This window comes from Pistacia vera, unplaced genomic scaffold (assembly GCF_008641045.1).
Source record: "Pistacia vera cultivar Batoury unplaced genomic scaffold, PisVer_v2 Contig246, whole genome shotgun sequence".
NCBI lineage: Eukaryota > Viridiplantae > Streptophyta > Magnoliopsida > Sapindales > Anacardiaceae > Pistacia > Pistacia vera.
Window position 1 is genome coordinate 316,027 of NW_022196053.1, and position 20,585 is coordinate 336,611.

The following is a 20,585-nucleotide window of genomic DNA, read 5'->3' on the forward strand; positions in this document are numbered from 1 at the left end:
TAGGAGAAAGGTTATAATCACGTCGCAAGTAGCGATTAGAAAAGAAATACAGAAAGAGAGAGAGAGTGTTTATATTATCCGAAGCCGAATCCGGATGAAGAGAAGAGAGCTCTCTATTTATAGTAAGAGATTCCTGGGCAATGATTACGGGTCTGTCAATGGGTAGGCACCGTACAATTCTTACCTTGCTTCCTATTGGCTGGTTGTGCGGTCGGTATCCTTAAATCACGCAAGGATTGGACAAGTATATGACTCCTAGCCATTCACTGGCCATACTCTTACTTGCTAAGTTGATGACAGTCTTACTCCTTCTGTCCTTGGAGGACACACTGTCTTCCTGAACTCTGATTAACCCTTGCTAACGTGAGTCTACGTCAATCCTGATTTTTTAGGCATAACAAAAGTGATGTATCATACCATAATTGAGAGAATGAATTTGACTTTAGTTCATTCTCCCAATTATGATATGATACATCACTTTATACTTATATCATTATATAAAGACTTTATAAGTGTAGTACTATTTTAAAAATATATAATGAAGGAACAAAGAAGACAATTCAATCTTGAATAATAATCAAAATCAACCATTTATGTTTTCTCCATTAATTTCATAAATGTTCCAAAAACTTATCAGCCCTTAACATCTCTACTTTTTGCAGGGAAATAAGTTGAATTTTACCCATCAATAATTTCTGGAAATACCTCAAAATTTTGTACAGGACGCCATCTTTTTCGAAAGCAAAATCGCAATTAGGTGACAACGTGACACGTCTCGTTTGAATTTTTACTCCAAGGGTCCCACTTATTCCACAAAAAAAAAAAAAAGGCGAAAATTTTCCAAGGGCTATTTTCTGCATACAAACATACAAGTAGCCGTTAGAGATTCAAAACCTCATTTCACCACTTCAATCGCAACACACTTTCAAAAATCTAAACAAAAGCATAATTTTCGATCACAGAAAGGATTCTGAAAACAAGAACACAAAACCACGACCAGTCAAAGGCTCTTTCCAATCAATTCTTCTTCCAGTTATTCGATCAATCGAGGGTTTTCATTAAAAATTTGGTGAGTGCCGTTTTTGAGTACTGAAACTTAAAAGTGTTTTTAATTTTTTTTTTTTTTTGGTTCGATTACTGAGAAATTCAGAGGAGAACAATGGTTTGTGTGCGTTTGTTTTGTTGTATTAGGTATAAAATATAAAGATAAGAACATCATGATGTCAGTTACTCCCGATCAATTTAGAAAAGTAGGAATGGGGTTAACACCATCTCCAACTCCTTTTCTCACGCCTCGGCTTGAACGGCGTCGCCCAGATTCTAGATGTTCTGAGTGGAACTCCAATCATCTCGACAAAGAGTAAGAGATTAATGTGCAAGTGCTCCTAAGATGCAGGTTCGTTTCAATTTTCAGGTCTTTTGTGCAAATTTATTAAATGGGCCAAGTTTTGATGACTATTTGGAATTTAACATATTCACATTTTTTGGATGCTGGATTTATGATATAATTGAAAAACAAAATGTAAAATTGCAAGCAGATATCATGTAACATGACCCCTAATTTTCTCATTCAGTTGTATAGATCAGGCCATTGAGCTACAATGAGCAAAGGTTAAATGTTCCAAGAGTGATATCATGTAATGAACATAAGAGGGAAGTCACTGTCATGCAAAATGTAGCTAACAAGCAAATAGATAGAGTTTTCACTTTTGACAAGGTAAGCTTTTGCAGTGTTTGATAATATTACCCAATGGATTTGGATTTATTGTTTGTGTGTGCTACATTTGCATGATATATCTGATTTTAAAAAATTTGCAGGAATACATTTACAGGTTTGGGTTTAGGGTATTTTGTGAACATCCCCAGTTGATTAACAGGAAGATTGCCAGATTCCATAGAAAATGCTCAGGTCGATCTAACAATTTTGGTAATTCCTCTGTGTTAAATGTCATTCCTTAATACAAAGTACTTGCTTAAGTTCACACACTTTTGTCTTTTCTATGACTAATTTAAAGTGGGGGGATTTAAAAAAAGTGGATGTTGAATTCCTATTGCTATTGGATGTTGAATTCCTCCAGCGGATGGTGACTTTGTTATACATGAGATCGTCTTCACTCTTCGTTTTGGATTTCTCTATTCCTAATTGGAAGTTACTTGGAACCCTTCCAGTGAATCCAGTATGCCATGCCAGCTAGGCTCACTCTTCGCGGCTTCTTTTTGGATTTCTCTATTGCTATTGGATGTTGAATTTCTCCAGCGGATGATAACTTTGTTATACATGAGATTGTCTTCACTATTCGTTTTGGATCCCTATTCCTAATTGGAAGTTACTTGGAGTATGCCATGTCAGCTAGGCTCACTCTTCGCGGCGTCGTTTTGGATTTCTCTATTGCTATTATTGATTGTTGAATTTCTCCAGGCGGGGTTACAGAAGCTTTTTTTCTTAACCCGAAGCATACGTTTTCTCTTGATTACTATAAAATTATATCAATCCTTTTGCTTCTTTGCTCTTACATCAACCTTTTTGCTTCTTTGCTCAAACATTGACAACCATGACTTTCTCCATTGATTTGAGGCTTTTTTTCTTGCCACTGCCAAAAATTTTCTTTCTATTAGTGAAACCCCAAACTGAAAACATTCTTAGATTTTCATTTCTATTTATCCCATTATCGATTCTTGCTCTTCTTTTACTATTAGTTTTCCTCTTCGCATCCATCACACTCCCTATTAGTACGGGTCGTCCCATCTTCTGGCGTCCTGGAAAATTTTCTCTTCTCCTAGCTCTGTCAATCCTTGTGTCATTTGTTTTACCACTCTCACATTTCTTAGCAGCCTATTGTTTTCTCATTATCATATCTCTATGGGGTGCACTACTATAGAGTCTAATTAAATGTTTTTTCAACTACCTTCTTCACAGCTCTTGTTATAGTTGAAGAGATTGAAGATTTTGAATTGTGAGGTATTGAAGATCTTGAATTGGGAGGTAACTTAGCAGGAGATGATATGGACATGGAGCAAGTTAGTGTCTGAGGTAACTTTACAGAGGATTATATGGAGATGGAGGAAGTTAGTGTCGGAGGTAACTTTGCATGAGATGGAGCAAGTTAGTGTCTCTAAGTACCATGTTGCTGTATGACTTTGTATTTGCCATTGGGGATTTCCTGGATAAAATCGTTGGAGTTACCGTTGTTCTTGTAGTAATTCAATAAGTTATGGAAGTTGGTTAATTGTTAGATTTTATTTCTTTTACTTTATTAAGGAAGAATTGTTGTTGCTTGTCTTGTTTATTATCCAACTCGATTGGATCAAGTTTATAGTTACCAGAAGCTATCTTTGTCGTTGGATTTTAATTTATTTTATTAAAAAAGAAAAAAAAATATATTCACCGTAGGATTACACCTATCCAAATTAAAAGAAATCTAGAAAATTAAAAATTGGAACATAATTTGGGCAGTGAAAAAAAAATTGCATTGTTTAATAATATAATAAGAAAAGAAGCATAAATAAAATATAGTAGTATTTCGTAAAGGAAGTTGAAAGGTCGCACAGTTCCATACCCTATTTCCCAAACTGGAAAGCAAGTAAAAAAACAGATACTGACGATCACGATATGTGTCAGCTTGCCCTCTCTCTGATGGTGACACCCGGTTACTCTTTCTGGTTTATTTTAGTCGTCGATCTGGCTGCTCTGACTGGTTTCATTTGGCTGTGATTCCAAACTTGGGAGTGTTAGTTCTCTTTTCTCCCTTTTTCTTCTAGTTTGTTTTTGTGTTCAGGGTCATCGCAGTTGTAGAAATTGTGAGTTAAATTGAAAAGATGCCCGGCAAAAAAAAACCCTTGTTTGTTTCATAATATTCTCAAAGAGGGATGAAGTGTCACTGTGCTTTATGAGGAGAGATTATATGGACGATTCGAACTCTTCCTCTTAAGCTTCCCTCTCTAGTCACTCTCTTCTCTGTCTATAGGCTTTCTAATTATACGTATCTCTTTGATCTATAGAAGCTACATCTTTTTATTTGAAGTTTCATGTTGAACAGCATCAACAGGTTGAGTACTTGAATCTCTACTGATGGAGAGAACACTCAAACCTGAAACCACTCACCAGAATGCTTAAATATCCATTCACTTCCACTTGACAAGGCAGCATTGGTCATAGAAAAGAGTGTGAACTGAATTTTTGCCAATGCTTGACCAAGTATTAAGGATTGACATTTAACACAAAGGAATTACCAAAATTGTTAGATCGACAAGAACATTTTCTATGGAATCTGATAATGTTACTATAGTCCAAGATGAGAGTTCTTAATGGGCATTTTATTGTAGAAACAAAAAAAGTTCTTAATTCTAGTAAAACTATATCCTAGAAAAAGAGCAGATAAAAATTTTTAGGATGGAAACAATACCATTTGTGAATCTGACCTTTGGTATTAACAAATTGATCAATCTCGAGCATTCTAAAAATTAAGATCCAACCATCATGAGAAAACATATCCATTCAAAACTATAGCACAATGGAAACTCGATTAATTAGGTGCATTTAAAGTCAAGTGTTTAAGCATTCAAAGTTCAATCTCAGAGCCTTCTGGAAAATGAAAAACAACCTCAATAGCATATATTCATTCCAAACCATGGCATAATTGAAACACCGTGCCGTACTTGTATGCGGGTTCGTATGCGGACGTACTTGTATAAACAGCGAGAAGAGGAGGGTAAGAAAGAAAGCAAGTCAAAAGGATTCGGTGCCGTCCTTTATAGATCACAATGGCAACGTGTCCTCTTTCTTTGGAGAAATATGTCTAAATATAATCTCTCTCTTTTACGTGAGTTAACATTTAATTATAAATTAACTCTCTCTAAAAGTCTGTTTCTCTATCTTATTACCAAGAATCAATAATGTTTAAAATGTTATGTACATAACCGGCTCAACTCCATAACTACATATCATCAAAAAAATAAACTGTTTTGGATTTCTCTATTGCTATTAGATGTTGAATTCCTCTAGCGGATGGTCACTTAGCTACATGAGATTGTCTTCGTGGCCTCGTTTTGGATTTCTCNTATATCTGACTTTAAAAAATTTGCAAGGTTTTTGGACCAAAATCACAACAAAGATCAATATATGACCAAGCCATTGCTCCCGTTGTAAATGAAGTCCTTGACGGCTTCAATTGCACAGTCTTTGCATATGGGCAGACAGGCACTGGTAAAACATATACAATGGAGGGTGGGATGAGAAATAAGGTACAGAAGAATTGTTTCATTCAAATTCTAAAATTTTGTAGTTTAAGCTGCGCTTCCTCTGGTTGAGTAAGTAACATATACATATGATGTATCACGAAACGTAGGGTTTGGATTTACCTGCTGAAGCTGGTGTTATTCCAAGAGCAGTTCGCCAAATTTTTGATACACTTGAGGCACAGAATGCTGACTATAGCATGAAAGTGTCATTTTTGGAGCTGTACAATGAAGAAATAACTGATTTGCTAGCTCAAGAAGACAATCCTAAATCTACAGAAGATAAGCAGAAGAAACCCATTTCCTTGATGGAGGATGGAAAGGGTTGTGTGGTTGTAAGAGGCCTTGAAGAAGAAGCTGTATATAGTGCAAATGAAATTTACACCATTTTGGAAAGAGGATCAGCCAAAAGACGTACAGCAGATACCTTGTTAAACAAGCACAGCAGGTTGAGTCCTTTTATAATCTTTTCAGCTCAATAACCATATTGAACATATAGAAAATTAATCAAAATTTTCCAAATTTCTATTGCAGCCGCTCCCATTCTGTCTTTTCCATTACTGTCCATATAAAAGAAGCAGCTGTTGGAGATGAGGACCTTATTAAGTGTGGCAAACTAAATCTTGTTGACTTGGCGGGATCAGAGAATATATCTCGCTCAGGTGCACGGGAGGTATGAAATCATCTAAGTATTGTAAATTACTTTTTTGCCGATTAATTTACTCGATTATTTGCTATCTTTACATGGAGTCAGTATATTTGAGAATCATGTGAAAAATATCAAGTCTGAGAAGAATAAGTTTTGCAATAATTTGTTCCTTTAGTTCAAGTGGTTATCAATTTGATTATATCCGCTTTAAATTGCAGGGTCGTGCAAGGGAAGCAGGGGAGATAAACAAGAGTTTACTCACCCTGGGCCGTGTCATTAATGCACTAGTGGAACATTCAGCTCATATTCCATATAGGTTATTTCGGATAGCTGCTATCATTCTATTAGTTGATTGGATATTCCGTAAGTTTTTATTAAACTATTTGCCCTTGTATGCCGACGTTCTGTACAGGGATAGCAAGCTAACAAGGCTGCTAAGAGATTCTTTGGGAGGGAAAACGAAAACTTGCATCATTGCTACAATTTCTCCATCTGCTCATTCTCTTGAAGAAACTCTGAGCACTCTAGATTATGCTTACCGTGCTAAGAACATAAAGAATAAACCAGAGGTTTGTTTGGCTGCTTATTTTCACTTTCTTTTTTTCATTTTTCCACTGTATACTGATTTTGAAGCTGATCTTTTGCAGGCAAACCAGAAAATGTCCAAAGCTGTGCTGTTGAAGGAATTGTACTTAGAAATAGAGAAAATGAAACAAGGTTTGAATAATGCATCTGCAGTCTTAGATTTTTCTGTGTGACAAACAAATAAGCAGTTTGGTTCTTACATGTTAATCTAACGCAGATGTTCGAGCAGCAAGGGACAAAAATGGTGTTTACATTCCACATGAACGATATGCCCAGGATGAAGCTGAAAAGAAGGTAAAAGTTTTTAAAATAAATTAAGAGTCTGGCAACTGTCAGCGACTTTCTCTACTCTATATGGAGCTTGTTTTGTTTGGTTAATGCACATATGGGATAACTTGCAGGCAAGAATTGAGAAAATAGATCAACTGGAGAATGATCTCAGCCTCAGTGAGAAGGTACAACTTGCTCGTACTTTGATGTCCTTCCCATACCATACATGTGATACTTGAATAGATTATCAGAGTTATTCTTTGTTTCAGGAAGTTGATAGGTACCGCGAACTGTATTTTACTGAACAAGAAGGGAAATTAGACTTAGAAAGCGAGCTCAAGGATTGCATGGTAAATCCTGAATATGGATTTCTTTTTGTTTTTTTGTTCAATTACTTAATGGCATGTATCTGATAATAATAGAAATATTCTTGCAGATGAATTTGGAAAACAGAAACAAAGAATTTCTTGAACTTCAAGAGAACCACAGGATGGCCCTTTCAACAATCAAAGAAAAGGAGTTGATAATCTCCAAGCTTCTATTCTCAGGTAAGACAGTTGCGAAATGAGTTAGTACAATCCGGGGCTATTTTTTTTTTTTTTTTTTAAATAGGGCTATTGACATTTACTATCATTTCGTGAACAGAGAAGTCATTAGTTGAGCGGGCAAAGGAGTTGCGAAATGAGTTGCAAAATGCATCAGAGGATATAACTTCACTCTTTGCAAAATTAGGTATGGAATTGAATTTGAATTTGAATTTGTCCCACATCGTCAATTTGGTGGGCTGTTATGCGTATATACGTAGTTGAGTTCCCTCCTCCCTTGCTAACTGTTGGGATTGAGTTGGCAATGATGGGTTTGGGCCTGGCCTTGCACACCAAGCGTGGGAAGGGTATTGAAGTTGAATTTGTCCCCTATCACCAAGTTGTAGTCGAGATCCCCCCTCCCTTGAGGTAGTTTTTGGGAATGAGTTATACCCACTTTATCATGCTATCAGTGCCATTTGAGGCGATAGCTTTTAAGGGCGAGTTCTACCCAAACCCACTTTATCATGACATTAGAGCCATTTGAGGCGATCTCCAAGTTGGTGGGCTGTTGCTGTTATGGTATATATATGTGGTTGGACATCCTCCTCTCTTAAGCTAGCTTTTGGGAGTAAGTTTTACCTAAACTCACTTTATTATGATACTATAGCCATTTGAGGCAATACTGGGTTTAGACCTGGCCTCAGAGCATTTGAGGCGATGATAGGGTTTAGGGTATTGAAGTTGAATTTATCCCACCTCACTGGTCATTATGGTATATATATGTGGTTGGGCATATATGTGTGTGGCACCATTATTATGTTGTGCACAATTGATGAAGTGTGTTTTTCTTGTTAGCTTTTTCTGTTCAATTGTGTTTCTTGCTTGAAAGAGTTCTAGAGAGACGAAAAGATGAAATTCAGAATGTTCTGGACTGTCATCTCTTATTTCTGCAAACACATCTTAAAAATGAGACCTGAGTCATTCACTGAAACCTAAGTTCATTTTCTTTAAAAGGAAAAGAGAAACGAAAGTCAAATGCGCTTGTTTACTATTCACATGTCTAACTGAAATTATTTTTCTCTATACAGATCAAAAAGACAAGTTGGAAGCAGAAAATCATAGCATGGTTCTGTCATTTGGTTCTCAGCTTGATCAGAGTTTGAAAGATTTGCACAAGACTATCCTAGGATCGATTTCTCAACAACAGCAACAACTAAGATGCATGGAAGAACATGCACATTCTTTTCTTGCGAGTAAATGTGATGTAAGAGAAGAAAATTTTTATTCACCTAACTTTTATACTCATGCTTGGTATACAGATCATCTGAATGGTAATATCCATTTAAATTCAGGCAACACAAATCTTGGAATCAAGGATAAAGAAATTGACAGAGACATATACATTAGGAATAACAGCTTTGAAGGAACTTGGTAATTCAATGCAAAAGAAAGCAGCCTCTGACCTGGAACAGATAAATTCTACAATCTCTTCTCATGGAATGGCTGTTGAACAAGTATGGAATCAGTGAAGAAATTTTTTGCTTTTTCTTAAGAAAAATTGCTAATGGAAGCGCACTGGATCTACAGGAGGGTGCATAACAAGTTAACATTACTTTTGTCTTTTACAGTTTCTTGTCACTATGGTATCAGAAGCCAAGGAGGTTATCAAGGACATCCAGAATTCTCTTATTGAGCAAAAACAGTTCTTGGCATTATCTGCCCAACAGCAAGAGGAGGTAACATCTTTACATTTTTGTTTTGTTTTACTGATAATATTATTTTAATTTGTACTTGAAGTGAATTTTATTGGTAATGACAGGGCTTACAGCGAAGCTTGGTTTCTGCAAAAGAAATTTCAAAGGCAACCGTAGACTTTTTCAGTGACCTTTATCAAAAGGCCTCTAATGTCATGACAATGCTTGAAGAGAGCCAGGCTCAAAACTCAAAGGAATTAGCTAATTTCGACAAAAAGTTTAAGGTAAGTTTATGTGGACAATTAAATTTATATGGCATTTCTTAGGGAAGAGTCAAGATTGGTGAACTCCACACTGCCATGAAACAGGAAGAGGCTGCCAAAGAGGAAAAAGAGGCTCTGGAAAAAATTGCAGTGATATTATCGAACTTGACATCAAAGAAATCTGCCATGGTTAGTCAATCAAGTCAACCTTTCTTTCAAGTTTATTTCTAATCGAATCTGAAAAGCTTGGAATTAAATTGTGAACTTGACATTAAATCCTTATTAATTAGGTCTCAGAGGCGTCAAAGAACGCCCAGGACTCAAGTATACAACAGAATAAGAGATTGCAGAGAGAGATTTCTAGCATGCAGCAGGTCTCAACTGATGCTAGGACAGAGTTGAGCAAGTATGTAGAGAAAGTGGAAAGTCATTTCATGCAGGACACATTCTCAGCAGCTGAATCTAGGACTATCATTGACAATTACATCGAGGAGTGGTAAGCTCTTTGTAGCTTAGGAAAATTTCCAGTCAGATTAAGCTCTACCGAATTGAAATATCATCAATCTTATGTTTTCTCTGTATACAGCACCATGAAGGTAGATTCCTCTAGGCAACAGTGGGAAAGTGCTCAATCATACATAAGTGATCTTAATACAAAGAGCATTGCAGAGATAGAATCCACTGTAAAGTAAGTTGTCTGTTTCATGGTTTGTTTTAATCTTTTTCTGTTCTTTAAGTTGGATCAGTTCATAATGTATCCAATATTATTACTTCAACAGGGAAAATATAAGCGTAAATCAAGTTGCACATGAAGAACTTGTATCTGCTTGCTCTTCAATGGAAGTAGATTTTGGTTCCAGAACTGGTGATATTGTGACAGCTGTTGATGGTAATTTTTACTGCCTATGCGGGGCTTAAATATTCTTTCTCATGTAATAAAATATATTCTTCTCTCCGCTAGATGAAAATTAAAAAAACTATGTTTCTGACAGATTTGCTAACGCGGGATCATGAAAGTAAGAAGGAAATAGACTCAATGACAACCAGGTGCTTAGATCAGCTCAAATTGATACAAGAAAAGCATGGTGAAAACATAACAAGCATCAGAAACCAAGCTGAAAAGTCTCTCACAAAAGATTATTTGGTAAGAGTCTGGTTTGATGAAAGAATTTTCCAAAGTCCTTTTGATATTAGGAAGTTAACATTGTTGCACAACTCTTAAACTGATGATCTCTATGAACAGGTTGACCAGCATAGTAGCACAACACCTGAGAAACGAGTTATAACAGTGCCGAGCTTGGCATCCATCGAAGAGATGAGAACAGCCGCCGCATTTGAAAATCTGAAAGAAGAGAATATTGTGGACTACAAATCAAAATTGGGGCAGAACGAAAGCAAGAACTCGCATATGGCTGTAGCCTCACCAAATAGAACTCCTTTTGCAGATGTCAATTAATATGTACGAATAGCAGAATAGGAAAATAACAGGCATTTAGTGGCAGAAGCAGCTTTAGCTGTGTGACAGAATGAACAAATTATACTCATCAACTGATGAGTGGCAAGTTCATTTGTTTTTAACCAGTTAGGATGCTGTTGTCTTGATTTGTTTGGAGGTTGATGCTGTTGTAGTAATTATGTAATACCGAAATAATTAGGACTAGTTTCTTCTTCTCCTCAATAACTTTGAAAATTTTCTTGTGTAAAAGTCTAATATCATGAACTAATAAATGCATGTTATATAGTAACTAAAATTAATAATTAAACCACTCCCGTGTGGCTGAGTGATTGGACAAAGACTTCTGGGTGTTTATTTAAGAGGTTCTGAATTCAAATTACTTTGGTTGCTAATAGGGATGATCATTGAATATATTTGGTCATTAACTTCAGGGTCCTGAGGATACGAATTCATCGGCTTGTGGTATGAATGATGTTTCTTACATGCATAGTCTCTGTGTTGTTAGTAGAAAAGAGTGGAATTTGGTAAGTTATGGCAGATTTAGGTATTTCTTTCAAGGCAACTAGTCCTATAATGAATCTTCTTCAAGAATTTTTTATTTAAATATTTAAATCTACCCTTTTACAATTACTTCCATTTTTAAAACGTACAGTTTAATTTCTGCCCTTTGCCAACTTTTTGTGCTCTTGCTGTGCTTGAATCTGCTGAGTTTCAAACTTCAGCTATATATTATTTTGTCAAATTTGAGTGAATATGTTTTCATTGAATTAGAAAATGTAAAACTTATCCATATAATATAGAGTTAACGACATGTTCCCACCCAAAAAATGGCCCATTGACAAATTCATACCCACCCACATTTTAAATTCCATTTTATTACTTAGAGCAAAAATTCTGTTAACAATTTCTATTAAAAACATATATTTTCATTGTGAAGACCAAAATACCCTTGATTGTTTGATTGAATTTTTTTTTATTATTATTATATGTGAGTGAAATACAATGTACCCCTATTTTAAAAATAAAATCACCGAGATACCCCCATCTTTTAACAATAATTGAATTACTAATTTGTCCTAATTTTTTTTAGCAAATGGGTAACCGTCAGATTATAAAAAATTAACACAAATGAAATTACTATTTTGTCCGTGTATGTGGTGCGGATTGAGTTGATATTTGTACTACATTTACTTTGTCAATTAAGACTGCAAAATCACAATGCATTTTAGTCACCCTAAACCCAATAAAATTTGGAAATGTTTTCATCAGACCTCTTCAACCTGCTAACATGCAATAATAACAATAAAAGCATAGATGTTTTTAAAAGAAGAGAATAGAAAGTTCGTGTAAAAATAAACATAACAATCTTGATTCAGTATTATCGAAACAAATTCATTCTCCAATGTACAGCATAAAAAATGAGCAAAATGTGATCAGTTGAAGATCTATCATTGGTGGCAAAGATGGTTATACTGCTATTTAGAATTTCCACAAAAACCTGTGACAATGACAAAGAAGAAGAAAAAAACCAATTTAGGGTGTAGCCACAATAAGAAGTAATCAACATCAGACCACAGCAGAGCAACAAGTTCCACTAACAACCTGTGACAATGATAATAAAAAGGGAAAAAAAAACAGTTTAGGGTGCAGCCACAAGAATAAGTAATCAATATTAGACCAAAACTGAGCAACAATTTCCTATGACCAAAACTAGAAAGAGAGGAAATATAATCTAAATAAACCTCAACACACATAGTTGCCTTTGCAAAAATTACCTTCTCCAACGATGCATTTGCAAGTTCAAACTCACATTACTTAAAGAGGCCGTGAACTTGCAAATTAAATTAAATTATAACTTAATTTTGACAAAGTAGAATGTTTAAAACTTATAGAGTCATGACTGTTTAAAAATTAATTTAGACAAAGTAGAATGTTTAAATCTTGTTGTCATGTATGTTGCTAGATTGCGGAGCATTATTTTGAGTTGAAGAAGATGTAAACCTAGCCCTTGAGGATGATGTAGTCATAGTTGTTATGAATGTTCTATATAACATCAAAAAAGGGAAACAATAATAGTTTATTTAGCAGATTTTACACAATTCAAACAGATTTACACTGTTATTTTAATAGTTGTAATTTACACGGTTTAGAACAATCTTAATATTAGGCTTTACACTGTTGTTGGGTCCAAAATTTACACAAACACACAGTTTAAAACATCTATTAAAGCATAAGACAACACACTGATCAAAACATATGCATTGTAATTAGTGAAAAAGCAAAAAATAAAAAAAAATAAAAAAAAATAAAAAAAAATAAAAAAAAATAAACACAACAATTCGACATAGTGTAATTTGGTAACTTCAGGCCCTGAGGATACGAATTCATCAGCTTGTGGTATGAATGATGTTTCTTACATGCATAGTCTCTGTGTTGTTGGTAGAAAAGAGTGGAATTTGGTAAGTTATGGCTGATTTAGGTATTTTTTTTCATAGGCAACTAGTCCTATAATGAATCTTCTCCAAGAATTTTTTATTTCAATATTCAAAATCTACCCTTTTACAATTACTTTGAGTGCGTTTGTTTAAGTATTTTGGATTGTATTTTTGAAAAAGTAAGGGTTGAGTGATAATAACGAGGTAGAATTTAAAAATTAACAAAAACACTCTCTAGGTTTGTTAATTTATTAAACACCTCTATAATAAAAACATTAAAAATTACAAAAACACGTTTGCCTTTGAATTTAAGCATGTCATCTCATTCTTATCAAAACATATTACAAGATTAACGCCTCTTTAATCTTAGTACACCTTTTAATCTTTGATTTAAGGTCTATTGGACCATGATCTATGACTTGTTATTTCGTAACATATTGGCTTCCCCAAATTTTTTTTTTTTTTATTTATATTTTAGGGTCTGTCAATATATTTTTATAATTAGTTTAATATGTATTTGTTGTGTACAGATGTGATTGTGATGTTTTGTTTGATATCTAGGCTATTTAGTTATAACCAATATTAGTCAAAATGTATTAAAATAAAAATTCATCTAAACCCTTGATAAAATTTGAGTTTATTGGCTTTTGTCACAAAATCAATGAGATTATTGCTTTTTAATAATAATCGATAATATTGTTTTACAAGGATTGTTAGTAACTTAAAACAAATTATCAAGTGAGCCATTGATGGACTTGCCAACTTTCATAGGCCCACACTTTTGTCAACATTTGAGTTCAAGCTAAGTTTGGTTTATGCTTAATTAAACACTAATTATAGTTAACTTAAACCCATCTGATTAGGACTGTTTTGTGTAATAAATTAATAATATAAAATCAAGAGTTAACCCTCCCCTAACTTGAAAGCAGTTTGGTTAATCTTGAACTATCCCTTACAACAAGGGTTTTGTTGTGCCTAAAAAGTCACACTGATATCAACACCACTAATAAGAGTTTAAGAAGGCTTTGTGCCATTCAGGAGCTACCACGTCTCCCCAAAAGATAAGGTGGTATTAGCTGTCATTAGGGGTGTTCAAAAGAACCTGTTGGAACCGGAACCAACGGGTACCTGGGATTTGGTTCCGGTTCCTACCCAGAACCGACTATCAACAGGTAAGTTTCGGTTCCAAATTTTTTGAACCATTACTGTGCGGTTCCGGTTCCTATAGTTAGGAATTGAAACCGGAACCAAGAACCAAAAACCGAGACTAATATAAAATAAAATTAAAGATTATGGGGTAAATAAAAACTTTTGTAGAAAAAATAATGTGAATACATTTATATTTATATTTCATAACATTTAAAGTAAGTTGGTTTGACTTTTGAGAATCTACCTTTACAAAGTAATGGAGTTTGTAATTTTGAATTTATAATTTGTAATTTTATTTTTGTTAACAAGTGCCCAGTGGGGTATTTGTAAGTTTTTAAGGGTTTTTTGGCTATTTTAAAAACTTTTGGGGGTCATTGTAATTTTACAGGATACTCAAAATCGGAACCGTTGTTATAGGTTCTAGTTCTGGGTACCTAGGAACTAGAATCGTCGGTTAGGTTCCGATTCTGGTTCCAAATTTTAAGGAACCGTCGATTCCGGTTCCGGTTCCTTCAAAAAATGCAGGGTACCCGGAACCGAACACCCCTAGCTGTCATCAACCCAAAGCGCCTCCAAGAGATATTTTATATCAATCATATCCCATTTTAAGATAAGGATTAAGGAGTAATGGTCCCTACGTGTTATGACAACTTGTAAAAGTATTTATTATATTGAACTCAAAGGTGTATAAATGAGCACCTCTTTTCGTGAAAAAGAGACTGATTGGGCATATGAGAGCTAGACAAATATTTGACCTTTATTATCTTTTCTCTGTAAATAAAGTATTTATCTATCTTTGTATGTCTTACGGGTAATATCATAAAAATAGTCAAAGAATTATAAAATAACGGTGAATATATGATTTACTTTAAGCATCTGAACTACTTTAGAATTTATCTTTTATTTACTTCACTATATTTTCTATTCACGTGTACTTTGGGGGTGTTTGTCTGAGGTTATGAAAATTAGCTTATAAATAACAAGTACTTATAAGCTAATTTTAGCTTATAAGCATTTGAAATTTTAAGCAATTATGTGTTTGGTTAAAGTACTTATAAGTGACTGATAAGCAGTTGACGTGTTTGGTAAAATGTGGCTTATAAGTACATTTTATTATAAAATGACTAAAAGGGATACTATATTAAATAAGGTTATACTATGTAATTTTAAAATTAAATAAGGATAATGTGGTAATATACTTGGTCAAACTAGCTTATAAGCAGAGTGCTTATAAGCAAAAAAAAAAAAGTACCTCCCCCCAACTTATTTTTTTTTGCTTATAAACTCAACTTATAAGCTCAAAAAGATTATAAACAAACATGTCAGCTTAATTTTAGAGCTTATAAGCTTAGACAAACACCCCCTTTATAAGTTAAGCTTAGCACTTTGTACCTGGGAATCAGTGTCAAAATCAACTATTAACGGTATGTTTTACTTTGGTCCAAATACTGTGGCTGGTATATGTTATATAAGCTCAATGTAATTAATGCATATGATTCTTTAATTATAAATAATGCTCAAATACCAATTAATTAATATACTAGTCTATTTTAACGTCGATAAAAGTCTGCGACCCTGCAATTTAGTAAACCAAAAATTAAGACATCCATCTTTTGTTCAGATGAGGTGTATCTTGAAAATAAAATATATATATCTTATAATATAATATTATAATGTGATTATTACTTTACACATGTTTTTAATGACTGAATTTTTCTTGCATGTCAGTGTTACCTTTCAAGTTCACCATCATTCAGAAAACCAGTTACCTGCTCAATAGATTTGAAGTCGATGTGAACTCTGAACAGTGTCGTTTTACTCTATAACTATTATTAACTATATATTTTGAAACTATCAAACCAAGTAACCAAGGAATGAAAATGTTGTACCATTTTGACTATAAGGGTTCAAGCTCCACTCGCCTTTACTTTTTTGACTTTCTTCTTGCTTCAGCTCTCGGTTTCGAAGCAATACACAGTTTCTTCATTTATCGGCTTATTAATAATAACTCTGGCGGCAGTGAAAACAGGTTTTCTCTGATTTTATATATATAAGACAACGTGCCGTACGTTCTCATTACATAATCAAGCTCTCACTCATCAGAAACTTCTAACAAGCTCGCCAATGGGGACTCGTTCATCTGTATTAGTTCACCTAATTATATTTGGTCACGGCTGACCATTTTGGCCACCTATATTATTATAATGTTACATCTACTTGTCACGAGAAGGGCTTAGTCAAAGAAGCAGTCTAACTTTTCTTTTGTCTACCAGAAACACCCAAGTAGCACACAACACATGTTGTTTAGTTTCGTTGAATGGATATTTACGTCATTTATTTACGTAAAAATAAAATTGTTGTCAGGTCAAAAGAATAGTCAGAGTTGAACATGAAAGCCTATATATATCACAAACTCGAGTTCGTTATCTCCATTAAAACAAAATTATTTCCATTACGTTCTTTGATTAGTTTATTGCTTTAGCCATGAAGAGAGTTAGAGAAAATGGACAGATCGTGGAGCAATTAGCCATGGCAAACTGCCTGATGTTGCTCTCTCACAGCATTGAAACCAAACAGAAAAAGCTTTCGGCAATGGAGGTTTACGAATGCAAGACTTGCAATCGCCAGTTCCCGTCCTTCCAAGCTCTAGGAGGCCACCGAGCGAGCCACAAACGACCGAGATTAACAGGAGGTGATAAGGTCGATGGTGAGAAAAAGCCATTGAGTTCGAAACCAAAACTGCATGAGTGCTCGATATGTGGACAAGAGTTCGCTATTGGGCAGGCTTTGGGTGGTCACATGAGGCGGCACAGAGCCGCTGCCATGGGTGAAAGCTTGAGTTCTGATACTATGGTTTCGAAGTTGCCGATGTTGGTGAGATCGAATAGCAGGAGGATCTTTGGGTTGGACTTGAACTTGACTCCTTTAGAGAATGATTTGGAGTTCTTGTTTGGGAAGAGGGCGCCTAAGATTGATCTTTCGATTTGATAATATACCTTAACTTCAACCCATACTTGTATTCATTTTTTTCTTTTTCTTTTTTCAATTAGGGACATTCTTTTCATTCATTTAATTCATGTACAAGATGTTGAGATTTCAATTCTTTTTTATCATTGATTTATAGATTGAATTAATTTTTTTTTTCTTTTGGGAAATCAATATTTGTGAATTTTATCCATGATCAGTTTGTTTATTGTGATTATTAAACATGAGTAATTAAATAAATAATCCTCTGAAATCTTAAAATTATCATCTTCAATGGCTATCTCTATTAGCAACAAAGGAGGGACTGGAATTTATAATCTCTTAAATAATACACCAAATCGTCTATATCGACTCACTCGACCATCCAGAAATAGTTAACATTTTGAGTTGTATTTTGAATTTGTGATCACTATCCATTAATTAATATATATTTATAAATGCATTGGCTATAAGCTCAGAGGATTACTTTAATAACTCTACAACTAAATTAAGCTAAACTTTGAATTTTTAAATTCAGTATCATAAATGTGTTACTCCTAACGTGTTGCTGACCAAGAGCATTCATAGTTGAAAAGATGAGTTCGGATTCAATAAAAAAAATATGTTCCCGTGTAAGTGGTGGTCGGTAATTGACCAATTGACGGTAGCCTGACAGAATCCTGAAGATAATTCCAATTTTTGACCGTCTTTTTAATGGTTAGTTAAGCGGTAAACACGCTTTGCCTTTTTAGTTTTTGCACGTCAACGAAATAATTTTCTCAATAGTCGAACCTGGTAACCATCTAATGGGCTTGGGCCTGATTGATGTAGTTTCAGCTTGGATTGATTTCGGCCCAACAAACTGAGATATTCGTGGACTGTTGACAAATTCTGAAATTTCAGCATCTCCATGCATGCTAAAGTTTGAAACTTAAAAGCTGAAAAATATGTAACGCATTAAGGTCTGGATTCCTCTTACATGCAACCGAGCTTAAACTTATGGATGTAAGATCTAATAATATGATTTTCGTGCATAAAGCATTATATCGTAAAAAAAATTATACACACGTGTTGTGCATAATTTTCCCACCGTCCAATCCGCTCCAGCTGTCTGGAGGATATGCCAAGATCGGACGAACAAGATCATCCAACATGTCGCTCCCGTAACGAATAAGTTGGTCAATGAGTCCATCAATCCTAAGCACCATTACTCTGGCTTATGTATGGGCAAGGCTTACTCATATCTTCCCCAATGTCTTAATCAACTAATTATAGAGCTTAAGCTACTTAATTAATTTCTAGACAGATATAGACCATGGCGACAAATTCCATATACCTAACTACAAGAAGTTTGCATGTAAAAATATTGCAGAAGAAACAGTAGTACCGATAATTTCGCTGGTTTAAACCTGTAATATGGTAGACAAAAGTAGTTTTCACAAAACTTAACGACAATGACTGAATGGTTTTTGTTTTTTTTTTTATAAATCTTGTGGCTAAAACTAAATTTCAACCTGAGAAGTAGTATTTAAATTGAGAATATTACTTTCAAAACGCTGCCACTCAAATTAATTATAAGATTATAACTCAATGCCTTTGACCTCTAATTTACATTATAAATAAATAAATATACTTGGAAGGGGATGTTTGGATCATATAATGTTTTATTATAGAGGGAAATTATATTAACAAAATAAAAGACCATCTTGAAAATTATTGGAAATGTTTAGAAAATATGTTTGGTTGGTTCGAATAAATTTATGAATAATATATTTGGTTGGGACTCGGGAGGATAAATGGGTGGGTATGTCATATAGATTACTAAATTACTCTCATTTTTAAAAATTAATATAACAATATTTTTTATTATTATTTTTTGAATAATTTCTTTTAACCCCCCACTTTTCAGATTTAACAAAAACACCCTAACAACCAAAAACGTTTTAAACTTAACAAAAACACTCATACCCACCCCAAGTCACTGTCGCTAGCCAACCACCATCACTGGCGGCCACTGGCAGTGCCACAGATCTGGCTGTGTCGCAGACAGTGTCATAGATCTGGCTGTGAAATAGCCAGGTCTTTAGTAGTCGCCGTTTCACAGCCACATCTTTGGCCGTGAAACAACTAGATCAGATCCATAGTAGAAAAAAGCCTCACCGACTCATGGTCGGCCATATACGATCGGTTGTACGCCATTATGGCGACTTTTGGCAACCTATGGTGGTGACTTTTGGCAGCCTATGGCAGCAGTCGACGGTGGCTGGCAGTGGTAGCTAGTTTTGGGTATAATGGCATTTCTGTAAATAATGACAATAACAAGGGCAATGTCATCCAAACAGTTTAAAAAGCGAAGACAAAAGTGTCTACATAAATGAATTTGGTGTTTTGTAAGTGTTAACAAATATAAGATTAATTTGAACCAATTGCTCAACTGTTTAGGGGCAACATGGGAAACAAAATTGTATTACTAAGGTAAGTTTTAATAACGGCTCTCCCCCAGGTATTAAGATTCCCGACAATATATACCCCAAATTTCACTGTTTGTCATAAAATAATCTAAGAATATTTTTTTACAAATATCATCATCTGCTCAATTTAAAAAATATTACCCTAATTATCTAATATTAACCTGATCCAAACGGCCCATAAGATATAGCAGTGATACCTGCTTTAATATAGATATAAAAATATATTTTAAACCTAAATCCAACAAATCAAATAATCACCAAACTATTGAAGTGATGCAAGCCCCCGTGCGTTCCTCGTGGAAGGTATATTTCAACCTAAACATTATTTTTGAGTATTACATATTCAATTTGACTTAGTAAAACCAGTGATTGGAAAGGTTAAAATTATTGCCTTTATTTTTTGATGCTAAAGAACAATTATAGCATAATTCATAAACTTTTCAATTCAATCATCACTGANATTTAATTTTAATTAATTTAAGTGCTCATTTTATCCTATCATTATCTTGTGGTGTTACATAATTTTTTTTTTCAATACTACACTCATAATTCAGTCTCACAAACTTTTTCTTTACATAAAGGGTCTCGTTTACTCATTATGAGTCTCATCTGTCTAATTACAAACTAATCAATTGCGAGTTGTCATATTGAGGTTGTGAAAGAAAATTTGTAAGATTATATTATGAGTCAACTTCTATCCAATTTTTTAGTGTATACGTAGAGATGGAGGAATAACTTTTGTACACATACGGCATATTATTTGTTTTTTGAGAAGATTTTACTTTGCAGATTATGGTGACATAGATTTTGATCTTATTCATGCTTCTATTACACGTATGCCAGGACTTTTATTTAATTTTCTTTTTTATTCCAGCTAGATCGCAGAA

At 34.3% G+C, this 20,585-nt stretch overlaps 2 protein-coding genes across 2 annotated transcripts; both read left to right on the plus strand.

Moving 5' to 3' along the window:
* The first annotated feature begins 5,217 nt into the window (after positions 1-5,217).
* On the plus strand, positions 5,218-10,825 carry LOC116131874 (kinesin-like protein KIN-5B). The gene is made up of 21 exons (XM_031417536.1): positions 5,218-5,241; positions 5,346-5,683; positions 5,770-5,908; positions 6,103-6,200; positions 6,297-6,453; positions 6,532-6,601; positions 6,687-6,763; positions 6,871-6,924; positions 7,009-7,089; positions 7,176-7,287; positions 7,385-7,471; positions 8,355-8,530; positions 8,619-8,780; positions 8,895-9,002; positions 9,086-9,244; positions 9,329-9,412; positions 9,514-9,719; positions 9,810-9,911; positions 10,003-10,112; positions 10,216-10,367; positions 10,467-10,825. Exons 1-21 carry the CDS (start codon positions 5,218-5,220, stop codon positions 10,677-10,679), a joined length of 2,709 nt encoding a protein of 902 aa, XP_031273396.1. The 3' UTR covers positions 10,680-10,825.
* A 5,889-nt stretch (positions 10,826-16,714) lies between these two features.
* LOC116131990 (zinc finger protein ZAT11-like) lies at positions 16,715-17,346 on the plus strand. Its single transcript, XM_031417680.1, has one exon. It carries the CDS (start codon positions 16,748-16,750, stop codon positions 17,249-17,251), a length of 504 nt encoding a protein of 167 aa, XP_031273540.1. The 5' UTR covers positions 16,715-16,747; the 3' UTR covers positions 17,252-17,346.
* Positions 17,347-20,585: the final 3,239 nt, after the last annotated feature.